At 39.7% G+C, this 19,497-nt stretch overlaps 1 protein-coding gene across 2 annotated transcripts; it reads left to right on the forward strand.

Moving 5' to 3' along the window:
• The first annotated feature begins 1,673 nt into the window (after positions 1–1,673).
• Positions 1,674–19,497, forward strand: phc2a (polyhomeotic homolog 2a (Drosophila)). 2 transcript variants are annotated; one of them, XM_023275103.3, is made up of 7 exons: positions 1,674–1,879; positions 5,850–6,012; positions 8,886–8,964; positions 12,934–13,045; positions 15,256–15,382; positions 16,051–16,285; positions 18,421–19,497. In XM_023275103.3, exons 2-7 carry the CDS (start codon positions 5,875–5,877, stop codon positions 18,573–18,575), a joined length of 846 nt encoding a protein of 281 aa, XP_023130871.1. In that variant the 5' UTR covers positions 1,674–1,879; positions 5,850–5,874; the 3' UTR covers positions 18,576–19,497. The 2 variants fall into 2 exon arrangements, with proteins under 2 accessions (XP_023130871.1, XP_035806318.1); XM_035950425.2 differs by having other exon boundaries at positions 16,007–16,285; positions 18,421–18,559.

Here is a 19,497-nt window from a genome sequence, read left to right on the forward strand (position 1 = left end):
CAATTATGCCGAGAAGAAAACCAGCGCGGCTCTACTGAAGTGTGCGCAGACGGACACGGAAACTATAAACTGGCCTTATAAGACATCATACACTCTATGGCGGGCCTATTCAATTGGCGGCCCGCGGGCCACATCCGGCCCGCGGGCCCCTCACAACTGGCCCACCCCCCAATGACCCCTTTCCAACCATCTAAAGCAGCCCTATTCAACTAGCGGCCCGCGGGCCACATGCGTCCCGAAAGCAACCCTCGAGACGACAAATTCTTACAAAAATTCCAACATTATTGCGAACATTGAATGCAACACTTACCGTAACCTAGCAACTAACCCACAATGCATTGTGTTGAGGAGACGCGTTTGAAAAGTTAACATTAGCAGTTCTATACAGGTGAAAATAGCATCATGTCTTTTTCTATCCTGAAACGACAAATCGGCGAGGAAAACCGTCGGTTTAATCCTGCGTGGACTGACAAGTATTTATTTATTTACCACCAAGTCTGAACGCCAAACCAATGTGTTTACTCTGCAACAAGTGCGTTGCAGTGCTGAAAGATTATCATGTCCGAAGACACCACATTGAAAAAACATGCCGCGTTTCGGACAAACTTTCCCGAGGGATGTCATGAGAGAGCGGCTATAATTCAGAGTTTGACTGCATCTTACAACCGGAGCTGTACTACAATGAAGCGGACCTGCACAGCTCAGGAAAGGGCCACGAAAAAGAGGCTGTTCACAGACTCAGAAACTGTGAAGGACTGCATGTTGGCTGTCGTGGATGAAGTTTTAACGGACGATAAAGTTAAGACGAGTGTGACATCTGCTATCAAACAGGTCTGACACGTCAAACATTCTCGCCACAGATGTCTTCGAGACATGGTAAGTGCAACAAAGCAGCGTGCTGTAGCAGACACTAAAGGTAGTTTTATGTATTTATGTGACTATTTTATGTTCACTTATTATAAGTTTAATATTTAAGAAATACATTTTGTTTTGACAGTTATTTCACTTAGTTGCACTTTATTATGCACTTTGATGTCAGCTTTATTTCGTTTCAAAGGGATAGTAACTATCACTGTGCCTACTGTTTATTTATTTTTTTTTTTTGATTATATGCACTGAAGATGTGACTGTCTCAGATGAGACCAAATATGGACAGGGACACACTCTGTTTTTTATTATTTCAAAAGAAGAAAAATGTCTCAAGTTCTGAAAAGTTACTGTTAACCAAGTTACTTTTTAATGCACTTTCAGATGTAACCAAAACAAAAGATGGTGTTTCTAATCGGCACTTAGTTTTTATGTTCATATGCACCTTAACATGTGCTTATATTTACCTATCAAAATGTGTTGAAGTTGTGTGTTTGAAATGTAAAATTTAAAGAAGCAGTATTTCAGCACAGGTTTAGACTAAGTACTGCTCTTCTATTGTGTTTATGTCCTTTTGGATGTGGCAATACGTTTATAAACATCCAGTGTGTTTGTTATCTGATCTGTTTGTGTTTATTTTAAATGGTTAACTTTGCTCAGTGTCTGCTAAAAACATCCGGCCCAGCTCATGTTCTTAGTCTGAAAATCCGGCCCCAGTGAATTTTTAATTGAATAGCCCTGCTCTATGGTAAACATATAGGCTTTATTTTGAAGGTTCTTGCCGGAAGTGCGCCCTGAGGATTTCTCCGGCTTGACAACGAACACAAAACACGCACTGTCGTTGATGGCAGTGTCTGCAGCGTGAAGAATAGTGAAACATTGTGAGGATATGAATCAGCGGCTGACTTTGCGTGTGTTCGTGTAGCGGGCTGCCTCCACGGCTTCAGCTGCTAGCAGATTTGTCTTCGTTACAAGTGGCGGACTGGCTGCTCGCCGTTTTGGCGGAGGGAGTGTAAGTAAATGAAAGCGCTGTTTGGAGCCGTTGAACAAAGAGCTTCTCTTCCCTCTACCATTGTTACCGAGCAGAGCGCCTGTTTTTAACCGATTCAAAGGCGGTTCGGACTGTAAAAGTAAGCTAACTACTCTCGAGTCTCGTTTAGGCAGTGGAAATGTGTCCGTTAATGTTCAGTAGTTTCATTCGTTCATATGTGCGAACAGCAAATCTGTGTAAGGACTCGGTTAAACTGAGTCTACTGTCAGTTTACGCAACATTGATATTGGCAGATACTAATGTATTAACCATAACTTCTACTTAAATTTCTTCTGTGCGATTGAAACTAAAGCAAAGAAGTTTTAAAGGGTTTATTTTTGTCAACTTACCTATTCTTAATCGTCCGTAAGTTAGAATTATTTGCAAGCCAGCCACCTTGTCAATAAGGTAACAGTCATAATGTTGCCAGATGACGTTATTGTGTATGGTTATCTTTTATTTGGATTGTCGTAGTTTAATATTGAACCTCCAGCAGTTATCAAAAGTCCATGTTGATCTACAGCACTGCTCCTGTTTTGAACACCACAGACTCCATTCTGAAATGTGGCACTTAAGTGTTGGCTTAATTATCAACAAAAACAAAAAGGAGAATAATTGGAGACTGGATCATGACACATTTGGAGCCTCTCCTCATATTGGCACAGTTCAGATAGTTCAAGCACTTCATTCTTCTGTACACAACTAAGTCCAGAAAGATTGTTGAAAAAAATGAATTTCACCTTAAAATAATTGTGCTATCAAAAATGCTATTTTAATAGGCTGAGTTTTTGCAAAATTCAGAAGTGTTACTTAACCCTCTCTCACATATACACGTCTGGGTTCTGTTAGTCTGCCGGCAACTAAACGGCTGCAGTCTGAAGCACCCTGTTCACTTATCCATGAAAGTCACAATAACGGACAGACAAACAGCAGTACGCTGAGCTGTGTGACTTGTTTTAAGGAAGGATTTTTCCACATTTCAGCATCGATACTCATCAGAAAACATCACAGAGACTCTCTTAACACACATTTTTTGACTCACTTTGCTCTATAATTTAAAATTTATTAGACAACGAACGAAATGTCCATAATAATACAACCTTATTGTGATGAAAACAGACACTAACAGAACAAGACAAGCACTCAGAGTTCAGTACTCCTCCAAGGCTGCTCAGTTGTGTCATTTCCGATGGGTAAGTCCGCAACACTTGATTTGTAGTAGGATCACAATCGTGATCGTCAGCAGGCAGCTGACGTCGTGTTCACTTGTAGTCATAGTTACAGTGAAGCTGTGCCGCTATCTCACAATGATGTAGAAACCTTTAACAAATCTGTGGATCCAGACTATAAGCTGCATCACTGCCAAAATCTAATCACTTGTTTCTTGTGCCATTTCTGACCTTCCCTGAAAATGTCATCAAAATCTGTTAGTCCATTTTTGAGTAATGTTACTGACAGACAGACAAACAGACAACCAAACAAACCAACACCGATCGTCACATAACTCTGCCACGTTCCTTGGCGGAGTAATAATGACACTCACCAACAATGAATGTAATCTGAGTGTTTTCTGAGATGTTAAGAGGAGCTGAAGTGTTTCTTCCAGCTGTTTGGAACATCAGCCAGAGGTAGGATCCACAAGTGTCTCCAAAGAGAGAAAGAGTAACAGAGCAACAGTAGTAACTTCACTAATTAGGTTTAACTACAAATTATCTCAGCAAGGAGAAAGGGTCAGTTGAAATCTAACAGCAGATCACACGGTGAACATTTCTTCACCTTGGACAGGTGAGCTGTCACACAGAGTTTCAGTTTATCAGCTGCAGCTTAATATTTTGTCACATTGTCATGGTCCTCAGGTTGAGTCCTAATCTTTCAATTTCACTGTTTAAGAAATCAGAAATGAACTATGCTGTTAGTCATTTGAACACTTTTATCAGCTGATATCAGTTTGGATTTAGTCTGTTATTGCATTCTTATGTACCATGCATCATATGGTGAATAGGTTAGTCTTGCGTGAATGACAGCAACTGCGTTTACAGTGCGGTGCTCTCCATCACCGTAGGTGGTACGTCTGAATGCAGCCATGAGGAACATTTATGGATAAGTAACCTAGACTACCAGTCAGAAGTTTGGAAACACCTTCTCATTCAATGTTTTTTTTGTAATTTCTTGCTTTCTTTCTATGGTGTAGATACATACTGAAGACATTAAAACTATGAAGCAAGATATATGGAATTATGTAGCAAACAAACAATTTTGAAATAACTCTGAATATGTTATTTTTTAGATTTCTCAAAATACCCACCCTTTGCTTTGATTACTGCTTTGCATACCCTTGGCATTCTCTCCATGAGCTTCATGAGGTAGTCACCTGAAATGGTTTGGAATTAACAGGTGTGCCTTGTTAAGGTTAATTTGTGGAATTTCTTGCCTTCTTAATGGGGTTGGGACCATCAGTTGTGTTGTGCAGAAGTCTGGTTGGTACACAGTTGACAGTCCTATTTGACAACTGTTAGAATCCATATTATGCCAAGAACCAATCAGCTAAGTAAAGAGAAACAACAGTCCATCATTACTTGAAGAACTGAAGGTCAGTCTGTCCGGACAGTTGCAACAACTTTGAATGTATCCCCAAGTGCAGTCACAAAAACCATCAAGCGCTACAAACGAAACTGGCTCACATGAGGACCGCCCCAGGAAAGGAAGACCAAGAGTCACCTCTGCTGCTGAAGATAAGTTCGTCAGAGTCACCAGCCTAAGAAATCACAAGTTAACAGCAACTCAGATTAGAGCCCAGATAAATGCCACACAGAGTTCTAGTAGCAGACATATCTCTTCATCAACTGTTCAGGGGAGACTGCGCCTTTATAGCTGAATTGCTGCAATGAAACCACCACTGAGGATGAACAACAGGAAGAAGAGAATTGTTTGGGCCAAGAAACACATGGAATGGACATTAGAACAGTGGAAATCTGTGCTTTGGTCTGATGAGTCCAAATTTGAGATTTTTGCTTCCAACACCCATGTCTTTGTGAGACTATTGAGGGTGAGTGGATGGTCTCTACATCCATGGTTCCCACCTTGAAGCATGGAGGAGGAGGTGTGATGGTGTGGGGGTGCTTTGCCGGTGACACTTTTGGGGATTTGTTCAAAATTGAAGGCACACTGAGCCAGCATGGCTTCCACAGCATCCTGCAGTGACATGCCATCCCATCTAGTTTGCGTTTAGTTGGACCATCATTTATTTTTCAACAGGACAGTGACCCCAAACACACCTCCAGGCTGTGTAAGGGCTATTTGACCAGGAAGGAGAGTGATGGAGTGCCGCATCAGATGACCTGGCCTCCACAGTCACCTGACCTAAATCCAATCCAGATGGTTTGGGATGAGATGGACCACAAAGTGAAGGCAAAAGGGCCAACAGGTGCTCAGCATCTCTGGAAAGCTCCTTCAAGACTGTTGGAAAACCATTTCAGGAGACTATCTCATGAAGCTCATGGAGAGAATGCCAAGAGTGTGCAGAGCAGTAATCAATGCAAAAGGTGGCTACTTTGAAGAATCTAAAATATAAAACGTTTAGACTTATTTCACACTTTTTTGTTTACTACATAATTCCATATGTGTTCATTCATAGTTTTGATGTCTTCAGTGAGAATCTACAATGTAAATAGTTATGAAAATAAAGAAAAACCATAAAATGAGAAGGTGTGTCCCAACTTTTGACTGGGAGTGTATATGTGAAAGGGATTCAGTGACAGAAAGTGGCCACTTTAATGGATTAAACGACCCAGCAATGTTCTTTATTACATGTTGAAAAGGGCTATAAAGAGTCAAAATAACACTTGTCATATATTAAGAGCCATGTATTCTTTGTGTATTTAACAGCAGCTACAGGGGGCCAGGCCCACATTGCCAGTGCTTGTTGAGTATTTCATGCTGCTTGTGTTGACAGGTGAGGGGCGGCCTGTGCTCCAGTCATGACCTCCGGGAATGGGAACACTAACAGCAGCCAACCCAATGGAGAGAGCAAACCAGCCCAGGCCCTAGCCAAGTCCCACATCCTCACCCATCTGATCGAAGGCTTTGTTATCCAGGAGGGTGCTGAGCCTTTCCCTGTGAGTACTGGAGCAATGCATGTCTGTCTGTAAGGATACTAAGACATGTGCAATGCATAACCATTATATAACAGGGAGAGTAATCAAAGACACCCTATAAAGACAGGCGTCCCAACTAACCATACTGACTGATTCACTAGGAGCATAAGACTTAACATAAACCTAGTTTCTAGGCTGTCTCATTGGAAATCTGCTCATGTTTTTTAACTTGTTTGTGATGTCACTGTCCCTGCTGTAAGCTAAGGGAGTGCAGTGATATTATGCAAATAATAATAATATTGAAAAAAAATGTCCCTGTACTCATTCAGCTTAGATCAGAAAATACAGTGATGTTACTGCAAACAGATATGACAAAATGTTCAAGTGTTGCAAATCAGACCTAAGTTGTGGTGAACTCAAGTGTCTGTCATTTTAAGTAGAAAAAATATGCAATTGTGTGCTTCCCAGATTAAGATAAAGTCCCCTCTGCCCATTTCTGTTTGTTGCCATGCATCTAAATAACCATAAACATTAGCTAATTGGTGTTGTAGTGGCTCAAAAATGCAATTTTTATTGATATAATTTTCAGAATCAACACAGAGCTGCCCTGTTCTTGTTTTATTTATTCTTGTTCTACTCTAATGTAGTCAATAAATGCATAGAAGGTGGGGCAGAAGACTGAAGACTTAAGAAAACCTTTCTCCAAAGTAGTAACAATTGTAAAAGTAAATTTATAAAGATTATGCATGTCATGGTAGTGTTGAGTTTCCAATGACTCCTTCAGCTCTTAATTTTCTATAATGGAATGATTGAAACATGTATCTTTGTTACAAAATAACAATTATGCATTTTGATCCTTTCTTAGTTTTATTATAGGTCTTCTGGAAATCTGACAAAATCTGCTGGGTCAAAAATCTACATACAACAACTTGAATTATCAGTTTTGGTAAGGTAGACAGTTATGTACTCCGGTTTTCTCAAACTTCTTCTGACTGATTTCAATTGACTCAACCTCCTAACTTCTCTGAGCAAATTTAAATACGGCCTATTCGATACACTTGGTCATTCAACTCAGCCACACATGCTACAGTGAGAAAATCTTTGCACAGATTTGAAAAAGCAAGTCCTTGGTTTGAATAGGTCGGGAAAATCACGTGGAGCCATTTCAAAGCAGCTACAGATGCCAAAATCAACTGTGCCAACAACTGTTTGTAAGTATAAAGAGCATGGCACAGTTGTGTCACTGCCACGATCAGAAAGAAAACACAAACTATCACCTGCTGCTGAGAGACAGCTGGTCAGGAAGGTCAAAGATCAACCAAGAGTCACCAAAAAATGGGTTTGCAATGAAGTAGAAGCTGCTGGAACACAGGTGTCAATGTGCGTAGTCAGGAGTGTTTTACATCACCATCTGATGGGAGGCTGTGCATGAAGGAAGCCCTTGCTAAAGATGTGGTGCCTTAAGGCTCAACTGAAGTTTGCCACTGATCACATGGACAAAGATTAAAGTTCTGTGGTCAGAAGAAACAGAAATTCAGTTTTTTGGCCACAATGACCAGAAATAGGTTTGGAAAATAGGAAGTGAGGCCTTTAACCCCAAGAGCACCAAGCCTACAGTCAAGCATGGTGGTGGTGGTATTATGCTCAGGGGCTGATTTGCTGCTGGTAGAATTGGTGCTTTATTCAAACTAAATGGAATAAAGAAGAAGGAGAATGTATTAACATTATTTTCCACTTTCACTGAGTACATTTTTTTAAGTAACATCAATCCTGATCATAACTATTAATTCTTTTTCAGGATTTTGCTCCCTTAAATCTTTTGGGATTATCAATCTGGCATGTGTCAATGATGCATTATATTTTTTAAAGCAGTATGAGATGAAAGAATCTCATGTGTTGTGGACCTATAGTCCATGTAAAATGTCTACTACTAATGCTTTTTTTCTTCTGATTGGCCTATTACATTATGTTACACTTGGAAAATCAAAAATACAAGATCACTTCAAGCAAGATTTATTTTTCAAACCTGCATAACATTCACCCTTCTCAGAGGTATCTGAATATCTGAATCTTGCTTGTTGTCAGCATGCAGCAGAACCAGTTCCAAAGCATTTTTTCAGTTCAGTTTAATTCAGTTTTATTTACATAGCGCAAATTCACAACAATATGTCATCTCGTAGCACTTTACATAGTAAGGTGAAGACCTTACGAATTTTGAATCAAGAACCCAACAAATCCAGAGTTCCCGTTTGAATTCTCATTGAGCAAGCACTTGGTAGCACTGGGAAGGAGCCAATATCGCCTTCACCAAGAAGGACAAAAAAACTTCCGACTGAATCAGGGAGGGTGACCGTCTGCCTTGACCGGTTAGGGTGAGGATGGGATGGATTAACGGTTGGGGTGGGGATAGCAGGAACCATGAGGCCAGTGACTGAAGATCATGGACACACTTCCTAAACTACTGTTTATATACCAGCACAAGGAGAAATAGTTAAGGAACCAATAAGCACAATCAAATTCCTTTAGAATTATAAATTTGGAACTGCTTCTTGATGCCCAGGCTACTGAGGTGGAAACAGGTTATTGTACTAATGTAACTAATGTAACTAAATCATACAGAACTATGTAATTATTTTGCCACTGAAGCAGGTGGCTTTTGTCATCAAAATCTTTAGGCACCTTCACCATCACCACCCATTTCTCTTAATGTTGTTTGTCATTCTCCACTGTCATCTATTGATTAAAAACTCTCCATCCATACATCCAGTTTCCACACTTGACTATGTAATTCAAGAGTCAAAGCATGTTAGTGCATTTTTTAAGGTGCTCTGTGATGCATTGGGGTCATTTGCAGTGCAGTCAACTGTAACAATGATTTTTTTCTCTGTCTTTAGGTGGAGCGTCCATCTTTCTCAATAGAGAGCCTAAGAAGAAACACAGCAGATTCAAAGATGGACAGCATCTCACCAAAGGGTAAGGCATTTCAGATTCAAAGTTTTCAGACCCGTAGTGTAGCTCCATTGTTTCTTTCTAAGTGTAAGTGATGAAAACTGACATTTCCTTCTTGTACTTATGTAATGCTGTTGTTACAGGGCGGCAATTTTCCCCATAATCACGGCATTTTTCAGTATCAGATGGCTTCATAAAATTTACTTGCATAATAATGACATTTTCAGAGATGAGCCTGAAAGAAATCTTTGTCTACAAGTCATGTGTGGTATGAGCTGTGACGAGATGTATGCTTTATACACTCACTGGCCACTTTATTAGGTACACCTGTTCAATTGCTTGTTAACACAACCAGCTAATCAGCCAGTCACATGGCTGCAACTCATTGCATTTAGGTATGTAGACATGGTCAAGACAACTTACTGAAGTTCAAACCAAGCATCAGAATGGCTAAGAAAGGGGTTTTAAGTGACTTTGAACGTGGCATGGTTGTTGATGCCAGATGGGCTGGTCTGAGTATTTCAGAAACTGCTGATCTGCTGGGATTTCTACACACAACCATCTCCAGGGTTTACAGAGAATGATCCGAAGAAGAGAAAATATCCAGTGAGCGGCAGTTGTGTGAACGAAATTACCTTGTTGATGCGAGAGATCAGCAGAATGGGCAGACTGGTTTGAGATGATAGAAAGTTAACAGTAACTGAAGTAACCACTCGTTACAACCAAGAAATGCAGTATACCATATCTGAACGCACAACCCGTTCAGCCTTGAAGAAGATGGGCTACAGCAGCAGAAGACCACACCAGGTATCACTCATGTCAGCTAAGAACAGGAAACTGAGGCTACAATTGCCACAGGCTCACCAAAATTGGACAATAGAAGATTGGAAAAACGTTGCCTTATCTGATGAGTCTCGATTTCAGCTGCGACATCCAGATGGTAGGGTCAGAATTTGGCGTAAACAACATGAAAGCATGGATCTATCCTGCCTTGTATCAACGGTTCAGGGTGGTGGTGGTGGTGTCATGGTATGGGGGATATTTTCTTGGCACAATTTGGGCCCCGTAATACCAATTGAGCATGGTTTAAACTCCACAGCCTACCTGAGTATTGTTGCTAACCATGTCCATCCCTTTATGAACACAGTGAACCCATCCTCTGATGGCTACTTCCAGCAGGTTAATGAACCATGTCACAAAGCTCAAATCATCTCAAACTGCTTTCTTGAAGATGACGATGAGTTCACTGTACTCCAGTGACCTCCACAGTCACCAGATCTCAATCCAATAGAGCACCTTTGGGATGTGGTGGAACAAGAGATTGGCATCATGGATGTGCAGCTGACAAATCTGCAGCAACTGCGTGATGTAATCATGTCAATATGGACCAAAATCTCTGAGCAATGTTTCCAACACCTTGTTGAAAGTATGCCACGAAGAATCAAGGCCATTCTGAAGGCAAAACAGGGTTCAACTTTTTACTAGCAAGGCGTACCTAATAAAGTGCCAGTGAGTATATGTACAGCTTCAGAAGCAAGTCTGAAATACCTAGGCTTTCTTTGTATAAGGTGGCTCAACAAAACAAAAGACGGAAATCCGAGATAATCTGTATCTCCATGGTCGTTATTGACTTTCTTTATTGACTATGAGGAATATAAAGGGTATTATGGTAAATTGTGATGTTACTGCAAATGGTAACAAAGATGAATGCTGCTAAAAAAACAACTGTTAATGGTGTAAGTTAATATATTTATCTTACCATTCAGTGCACTCTCAATTCAGTGCTTATTTCTAACATTACACCTAGTGCTGTTAAACTTTATTCTTTTGAACACGATCTTGAGGAAGTGCATTTTGGTTTGACATTGTCCATTGTCAAGGACACGTGCAAATCTCTTGAGTTTTTGGCGAAATCAAAGTTAAATTAATTCTATTGATTTAATAGTCTCTGTGATAAATATCAATAGAATAATCCGTTTTCTAACTTGTGTTCTATAAGCTGCAAAATCAGCAGTGTAAAATGTTCTTGACAGTAAAATCAGTACGAAGCGTAAAAACATTAAATTATTTCGTACATCACCAACAGAAGACTTGAGGGTTCATGTGGCAACTATGTCAGGGTTTCCATGCGTCCTGGAAAACCTGGAAAATGAACACTTTTCCAGTCATGGAAAACATAGAAAATGAGAAAAAAGGTCAAATGTCCTGGATACTGTTAACTTATCCTGGAAAAATATTTATCCTCCCCCTGTCAATGCAAACGGGTTCTAAGTTATGCGCATGTATGTCTGTTGTCACCTTATCTTCTGGGCAACATTAAGGCATATAATATATATAATAATATATGTATAATAGCGCTTCTCTGCTTCTAACCTGCGCAGCACCCCACGTGACGCTACCAGCCAATCAAATGTGCACGTCCGCTTCGAGCAGTTCTGCAACCCAGTTCTTCCAGTTGACTTTGTCGCTACATTTAGTGACTTTTCAGACCCTGTTAAGGACTTATTGCCTAGAGACAAAACTAGTGATTAAGTTGAAAAGTGTCGCTAGTGTTGGTCCACGAGTGTGAGGGTTTTCTCTCCCGTGGGCGGCCACAGGCTCCTCTCTGTCCTCCGTGGAGTGACAGCAGAGGAGAGTTCTAGTGGGCGTGTCGGTTACTGAGTTGGCTGTGAGCTGCGAGATGCAACACATCTCTGACCAGGTGCATGGGTAGGTCCAGGTTCTGGTTCTGGCCCTGGCCGTGGTCTGGGTCGTCCACATCCTCTTCTTCCAACATGACCTCTTACTCCTCTGACATCCATTCTGAACAGCTAATTCTGCTTCCCAGCAGGTTTTATAGGGTACGGTTCATTGGCAAAAGTGTTTTCAGTTTTGACCTGTTGTGTCTTAATTGTGACAGCAGTGTTGGAACAGTGTCCCAATTCTGCTTCCTAGTGTTCACTTTTTGAAAAATGTGTGCTATGAGTGAAAAAGTGTGTTCAAATTAGCAAAAAACGTGTTCAGTCTTTTGCAAAAATAGTGCAAAATTTTTGAAAACTGTGCAAACCACGAATAGTGTTCAAAATTTTGACAACAGAGTCCTGTTTTTGAGAAATGTGTGCAGTCAACTGGTGGGTGTGTGCAGTGAATGGAATTTAGTGTCTTATCAATTGAGAAAAACTGTAAGAGGGAATTGTAGGAACAACAATCTGGTAAACTTGTGTTTTTTCTCTCTCTCTCTCTCTCTCTCTCTCCATATATATATATATATATATATATATATATATATATAAATAAATGTGTGTGTATATATATATATATATATATATATATATATATATATATATATATATATATATATACACACACATTTATTTTTTATATATTTTTATATATATTTTTTATATATATATATATATATATATATATATATATATACATATATATATATATATATATATATGTTTGTAAAGCAAATGACAGCATTAAATCGATGTGCTAGCTGTCAGTGAATCTTGTCTGTCTTGCTAAGCTAGCTCTGCAGTGCATGTCTTGCCATCAGTTACTTTTGGAGCTGTGGTCTGTAAGTCTCTGCTAAGTAAAGTGAGAGTGAATTAAAGCTATTTATTATGTTTACTGACAAACAGTGGGGGAATGTGTTTATCAACTGCATCTGCACAGAATCTATGAAAACTCTAAACCAGAATAAATCAATATATCAGGTGATTGAAGTTGTATTCATTCACAATGTTAATATATTGAAACATTGTGGTTCAAATAATGGAAATTCAATAAAATGGACGTGTTTGTCAAAGCAGGATGTCATTTGCTCGATGTACTCCGAATGAAAAATGCCTCGAACGGCTTATTTTTTTCTTCTGATTTTCTTCTGAGAACACCCTAGTATTCCCTATCTAATTTTCGTTTTGTATCTCGTCACTTTTTTCACTATTCAAAAATTTGCAAGTCAGTTCTGAGTGTCGTCAGCTTACTATGTGCCGTGTCTTTCCTCAGAGATAAAGTCGCAGCAGGAGCCCATGCTGACCTGTGAGCTGTGTGGCAGGGTTGATTTTGCCTACATCTTCAAAAGGTCCAAGAGGTTCTGTTCAACAGTGTGTGCTAAACGGTAATACAGTTTCCTTCATCTTTACAATTTGCGCTGTGGTAGAGCTTTAGTTATGTACTGATGTCTTGTCCTGATCAAGATTTTTGGCATTAATCTGAGTCCTTTAGTAATGGTTATGATCTCATACTTGCCTAATGATATTTACCTAAATGTTTATTACTCCGCCAAGGAATGCAGCGGAGTTATGTTACGATCGACGTTGGTTTGCCTGTCTGTCTGTTTGTCTGTCTGTTCGCAACATTAATCAAAAACGGACAAACGGATGTGGATGAAATTTTCAAGGAAGGTCAGAAATGACACAAGGACCAAGTGATGACATTTTGACAGTGTTGCAGCTTATAGTCTGGCTCCAAGGGTTTGTTAAAGACTTCTGTATCATTGCGAGATAGCAGCACGGCGTCACTGTAACTTATGACAACAACAGAACACTACGTCAGCTGCCTGCTGAGCATCACATGATTACGATCTTACTAAGAAATCGACCACTACAGATTTATCGAGACTTATCCATCGGAAATCATACAAGGAACAACTAATTAAATTGTGGGGTGTTTCCGAGTCCCATCAATTTCGCTACATATTTTGGTCATGCGATTCGGTATCTGTACATAATCTACACATGCATAACATGCGCTCAATGCAATGTGTGTTTTGCAATATTATCGGAAATGATGCAGCGACTGAGCCTTGGCGGAGTACTGCACTCAGTGCTTTTCTTGTTAATTATGTATTTGGCACATTAAGTAACAGCTATGGACAATTAAATTTGGCATACTTTATGTTTTGAAGCAACATTATTGAAGGCCCTCATTCAAAACTACAATCGGGTGACAAATGACTCTTCAACTGGGTTAGACTGTAGTGACTGTGAAGGTCATATCATATTAATCGTATCATTTTATTACAAAAATGCAACATGAGTTTTCTTTAGCCCCCTCGCAAATACAGGGCTCCTGCCATATTTGAAATGCTCTCTGGAAGTCCCTTTCTGCAAGTGCATTAAGCACAATCTGCATCATGGGATAGATATCTTCCAATGTGTCAAAACAGCGACACTTCAACTTGAATTTTATTCTGGAGAGGAGGAAGAGTGAAATCTATGGCGCATAGAGTATGGCCAGAAAACTTGTGATTTCAACATGCTGTGACTAGGCATTTGCTTTAAAATGTTACGGTAGATTAATGGTGCACTACCACATCAATATCAAACAAAACAACCATATGCTTGGCTGCGCTGTTGACCCCATGCACTTTAATAAAGGGTCTTAAAAGACTGCATGCTTTACCACTGAAGTCTAGTCTGTAAACCACAGCCAGAGAGGGTCAGGGTGAGTTTGACACAGAAGTTGGTGTTTACTCTAGGTGAAAGTTTGAGGTCCATGGTGGAGTTGCAAATGTGCAACTGCAAGACGTTAAACTGGACTTCCACACAGTTTCAAAGGTGACAAGAAAGCTGGTCGAGGTGTATCACTTCACAAAAACGCTACTTACAAGGGGATCATGGCCAAATCTGGTATGGTTTTTGTATTTTATAGGGACAGACTCTGAACTTCCAGATTATACCTCATACCTCTATAATCTGCTGCTCCTAACAAGTGACGGTCAGGGACAGCATGGGAAGCTGCCACCTGAATGTTTTGCAAATTGATTCAATTCAGTTGATTCAGGTTTAGTTATATAGTGTCAATTCACATCAGTCATCTTAGGACACTTTGCATTAGCCTCCTGCATGTCCATAATAATAAAAAAAAAACTTTCCTGCGATTAAAACAGATGCTAACCGCTTAAATTATTGAAACTCACCAATAATGAAATTTTTTTTCTCTACAAGATGTTAAGAAGAGCTGAAGTTTTCTTCCTTCCAGCTGTTTAGTACTACTTCCTCTGACTTTGTTTTATACCTACAACGTTAGACAGCAGGAGGATCCACAGGCATCTGCAAAGAGAGAATTGCATACATTTGCGCATATTGGAACAGCTGCATCTGTACCATAAATGTAACATTAAATTCTTATAATTCTAAATTATCCCACAGAAAGCATAAAGATCAGAGCTGGCCAGGGTCCGACTGCAAGTCACTCTGTTTGGCTTACTTCTTTCACACACAGAATTGCAAATATATAAGACACCCTTGCCTGTTGTACACACATGTAGATTATAGACAAATATGTGGATGAAGTATCAGCTAAACATGTTGACTCTTCTTGCAGCTACAATGTGGGATGCACAAAGAGAATGGGTCTTTTCCCAAACCGCAAAACCACCCTGGAGAACATGAAGAAACAAAGAGCACTGAACGGAAACCACAAAAACACCAATTTAGAGTCTAAAAAGAAGGTGAGCTTTGGACTTCTGTATGCATAATATTATTGTGTGCATGTATTCCTTATCTTCATAAAGTAAATGAAAGCTGACCTTCCTTTGTAACAGAAAACATGCACTGTTTGCATCAATACAGTTGTTTTCAAAAATATTGACGCAGAAATTGTGGCATGTGAAGAAGTTCGAGCACCATCAGAGTTTGATTAACAGTTGGGACTAAACTGACTCATTCAGCTGAACTCTAGTTGAAGTTTTTGAAATCTCTCACCTGAACATCATTGAAGATCTACGAGGAGATCTTAAACATGCTGTGTCTGCAAGGCAGCCTGAAAATATGAGAATTAGAAGTGACCTGCAGGAAGAATGGCTGAAATTTGTCAATCAAGAACAGAAAGACCCTAAGCTTAATGTGAAAAACTATAGACTTTCCTTGAACTTTTGCACATGCTGCATTACATGTTTTAGTTTTTTTCCTTTTTTTTTAAGTTCATGAAAGCAAGAGTAGCAATGACAGTAATGATTACATTACCATTTGAAGAAATGCTAATATCAAGTGTGTGTTTGTTGCCCTGTATATGTAAACTGGCATCTTTATGAGCGCGGCTGCTCTGATCTCATTTCTACATTACATCATGTCAGGCCACGATCATTAAAGTCACAATCCAGTTGCTCCCTCCATGCAGAAGCCTGCTACAGCTGCTCTGTCCACTGGTCACTCGGTCCACCCTGCACAGGGAGAGTCCAGTCAATGTTCAACCTTGTCTGGCTACAAAAGACCCCCAGCTCCCCTATCACCTGCCCCGCGGGTGCCTGCGACGCAAGGCTCTGAGCATCACCTGCTGCCCCCCAGTTTCCTGCCCGGTGACCCTGCCCAGTGGAACATAGAAGATGTCTACGAGTTCATCTCCTCTCTACCAGGTAGGATTCAACTGTCACATTTGTTCACATCTGGACGTTGTTCTCACTTTTGTTAGCGCCTTTACTTGTAAGCTATTATTAGCCACACTGGTTTGTTACTTTAAGCCGCATGCAAAAACGTTCCCATATTCTCATTTTAAATTTGTGTACTGTTTTCTGTGTACTAATCAAACATATAGATTGCTTTTCGGTAGGGTTGCAGCTATCGGTTATTTTAATAATCGAATATTCTATCGATTGTTCTGGCGATTAAGGGTTAGGACTCGGCGCTTGGCATGCGTGTTACAGCATCAAAAGCGGAAGTGAGCGCACTGTGCAGCAGAAATAACCGTCCTGGTGGAACCCAGGCAGACATCAGCGGTGCATTGTACATATAGAGTATAGTACAGATGTATTGTCATTCCATGACAATACAGGTCTGGAATGACCTGCTTCGTCTGCTGCCTCTACGATCCGACCCCAGAAAAGCGGAAGAAAATGGATGGATGGATAGATGGATGGATGGATGGACAGGTGTATTGTGCATCTATAGTATAGTACAAGTGTATTCAACTAAAGCTCAAAGCCATGGGAACCCCACATGTATTTTAGTAGGTGATGCAGAAATCTCATAAATATGTTTTTATGTTTGGTCCGTTTAAATTGCTGGTACTGCAGCTGATAGAACACAAATAAGAAAACTGATTAATTTATTAGTATTTATTACAGAGAATATTCTGTAAGTAACATTAGTTTCACTTTGATTTGGCCACAAATTAAAGTGATTTCCTTCATTATGAGACAGTGTCTGACCTGCATGCACTTGAATACAATATCCTGTTTGAATATATGAAGTTTGATAGTTTTATTGTGCAGCTGTCTGTTTGAAATAATGAGCTGCATTGATCAGTAAAATAAATACATTATGTACGGTGTTTAGGGAAATTTCCTTATTTTTGAAAGAAAAGCAGTTTTTTTTCCATGAAGATAACATTAAATGAATCAAAATGCAGTCTAGACATTGTTAATGTGGTAAATGACTATTCTAGCTGGAAACAGCTGATTTTTAATGGAATATCTCCATAGGGGTACAGAGGAACATTTCCAGCAACCATCACTCCTGTGTTCTAATGCTACATTGTGTTAGCTAATGGTGTTGAAAGGCTAATTGATGATTAGAAAACCCTTGTGCAATTATGTTAGCATATGAATAAAAGTGTGAGATTTCATGAAAAACATGAAATTGCCTGAGTGACCCCAAACTTTTGAATGGTAGTATAGATGTGATATGAGAAAACCTCCAGGAAAACACTAACAAAGTTAATATGTTGTCCGATTAAAATATCTTGTAAATATCAAGTCACTGTCAATCTTTACATCAGTACAAAACTGGAATATGCACATTAAAACAACTGTTCATCAGCATGCAGGCTGTACCAATATAAAAAAAACATGGGGAGATGTGAATGAATTGCGTGTCAGTGTGACTAATTTACAGAGTTGATGCTACCAGTTATAAGGTTAGTCTGGAGCCCATGAAAGCTATTGTTTTGTATTTGTTTCCTCTATATTTGCCTATTAATGTTTTCTGCATATTTATGTAGTTTTAAAGGGACATTGCTGCTTAGCTGTCTTATAGGCAAAATCACTTGATGCTGATAAGAATTCATGTACAGACTAGATGCAGTTCATCTCAAACAAGCAGACTGTCAGACTGATGCTGCACACAAATCTGCAGACAGACAATAATAATCAGTCAAAAATAAATCTAAAACAGCCTTTCAGTAAATGGGCCATTCTAATTGTGAGGTGAACAGAATATTTATTGCATAATTATTTTTATTTTGGTTAATTACTCTACCAGATTTATACTCCTTTAATTGAAGTGTCATGATCTTCAGTTCAGTGTTATTTTTCCACCTTCCGTTGTAGAAAGGACAAAAAAACTACTAAAATAATATTCTGCTCATATCAGCAATCTTGTCTGATGCTCTTTCTGTGTTTATGTCCTTGAACTCAACTGTTAATCAAATACCAACCATCCTACTCTATCTGCTGACAGATACATGTAGTTATTTCCCATGAGACAGTGGACGGATGGAGTTATTTTTCCAGAGCTGCCCCTAAAGCTGACCGCTGTTGGTCTGTGACTGCAGGTTGTCTGGAGATTGCTGAGGAGTTCCGTTCTCAGGAGATCGATGGACAGGCGCTGCTGCTGCTGAAGGAAGACCATCTTATGGGAACCATGAACATCAAACTGGGTCCTGCGCTCAAGATCTTTGCTCAGATCAACATGCTCAAAGACTCATAGACACTCACGCTCACACTTCCCTACAAGGCAGCTCTACTCTTAAAGGACAAACAGGATGTACTCAACACCCCACACACTGACAGACGCTGAGTTGAGTTCAGCTTCCAGGCCAGAATGGTTTGACGGACGTTTTGTCTTTGTCTGCATACACGAAGGACCTCAGCTGTTCAACTTGTTTTTTTACACTGTTAACTTCACTGCGCCACTACTTCAGGAAAACTTTTACCCAGTGTCACGGAGTAATGCTGCGTTAGGTAGGCTGTGTTGGGAAAAGGGTTTGATTAAGAATACATTCAGTTTTTATAGTTTGTTACTGTACTTTATAGACTTAAGGTCATAAGTTGATTGGTTTTTATATTTCTGACTGGAGGATGACTGTGAAGATTTCGCGTCTGTGCTTGCTGTTTCAGCCCAACATTCTGGTAAACATACTTGCTCATACCTGCTTAGGAGAGCAGCATCATCTCTGTATGACCTGAGTTAGTTAGTCCTGACCCAGGACCTTTGTACTGCCTATCACTGTCCTGCATTGCTCTCTCCTCACACTTTAGACTTTTCTATCACTGAGCGGGTCCAAATTTGTCACATAGGGAATATTGGAAAATAGGAAATCAAAAAGTGGAAAGATCCTGTCTTTCATCAAAGTCAGCACAAACTATGTAAAATTAGAAATTTGAAACAAAGAAAACAAACAATATAGGGAAGAGAAACTATAGGGAAAAGGACTATCATTTCATTTTCAGTATTACTGCAATATATCTTCTAGCCACCAGTGGCAGCACAGAGCTCACTGCTCTCCAGTTGAAGGGGGGAAAATAGATGTGTGTTATTTTTGATTTGCAGGTTTGTTGGGACAATTAGTGTTTTTATTCATTGTGAAAGTTAATTCTTGACCAGAGACATAAAATAGTTTTCCGCTTCA

The sequence above is a fragment of the Amphiprion ocellaris genome, chromosome 8, assembly GCF_022539595.1.
Source record: "Amphiprion ocellaris isolate individual 3 ecotype Okinawa chromosome 8, ASM2253959v1, whole genome shotgun sequence".
Taxonomy (NCBI): Eukaryota; Metazoa; Chordata; class Actinopteri; family Pomacentridae; genus Amphiprion; species Amphiprion ocellaris.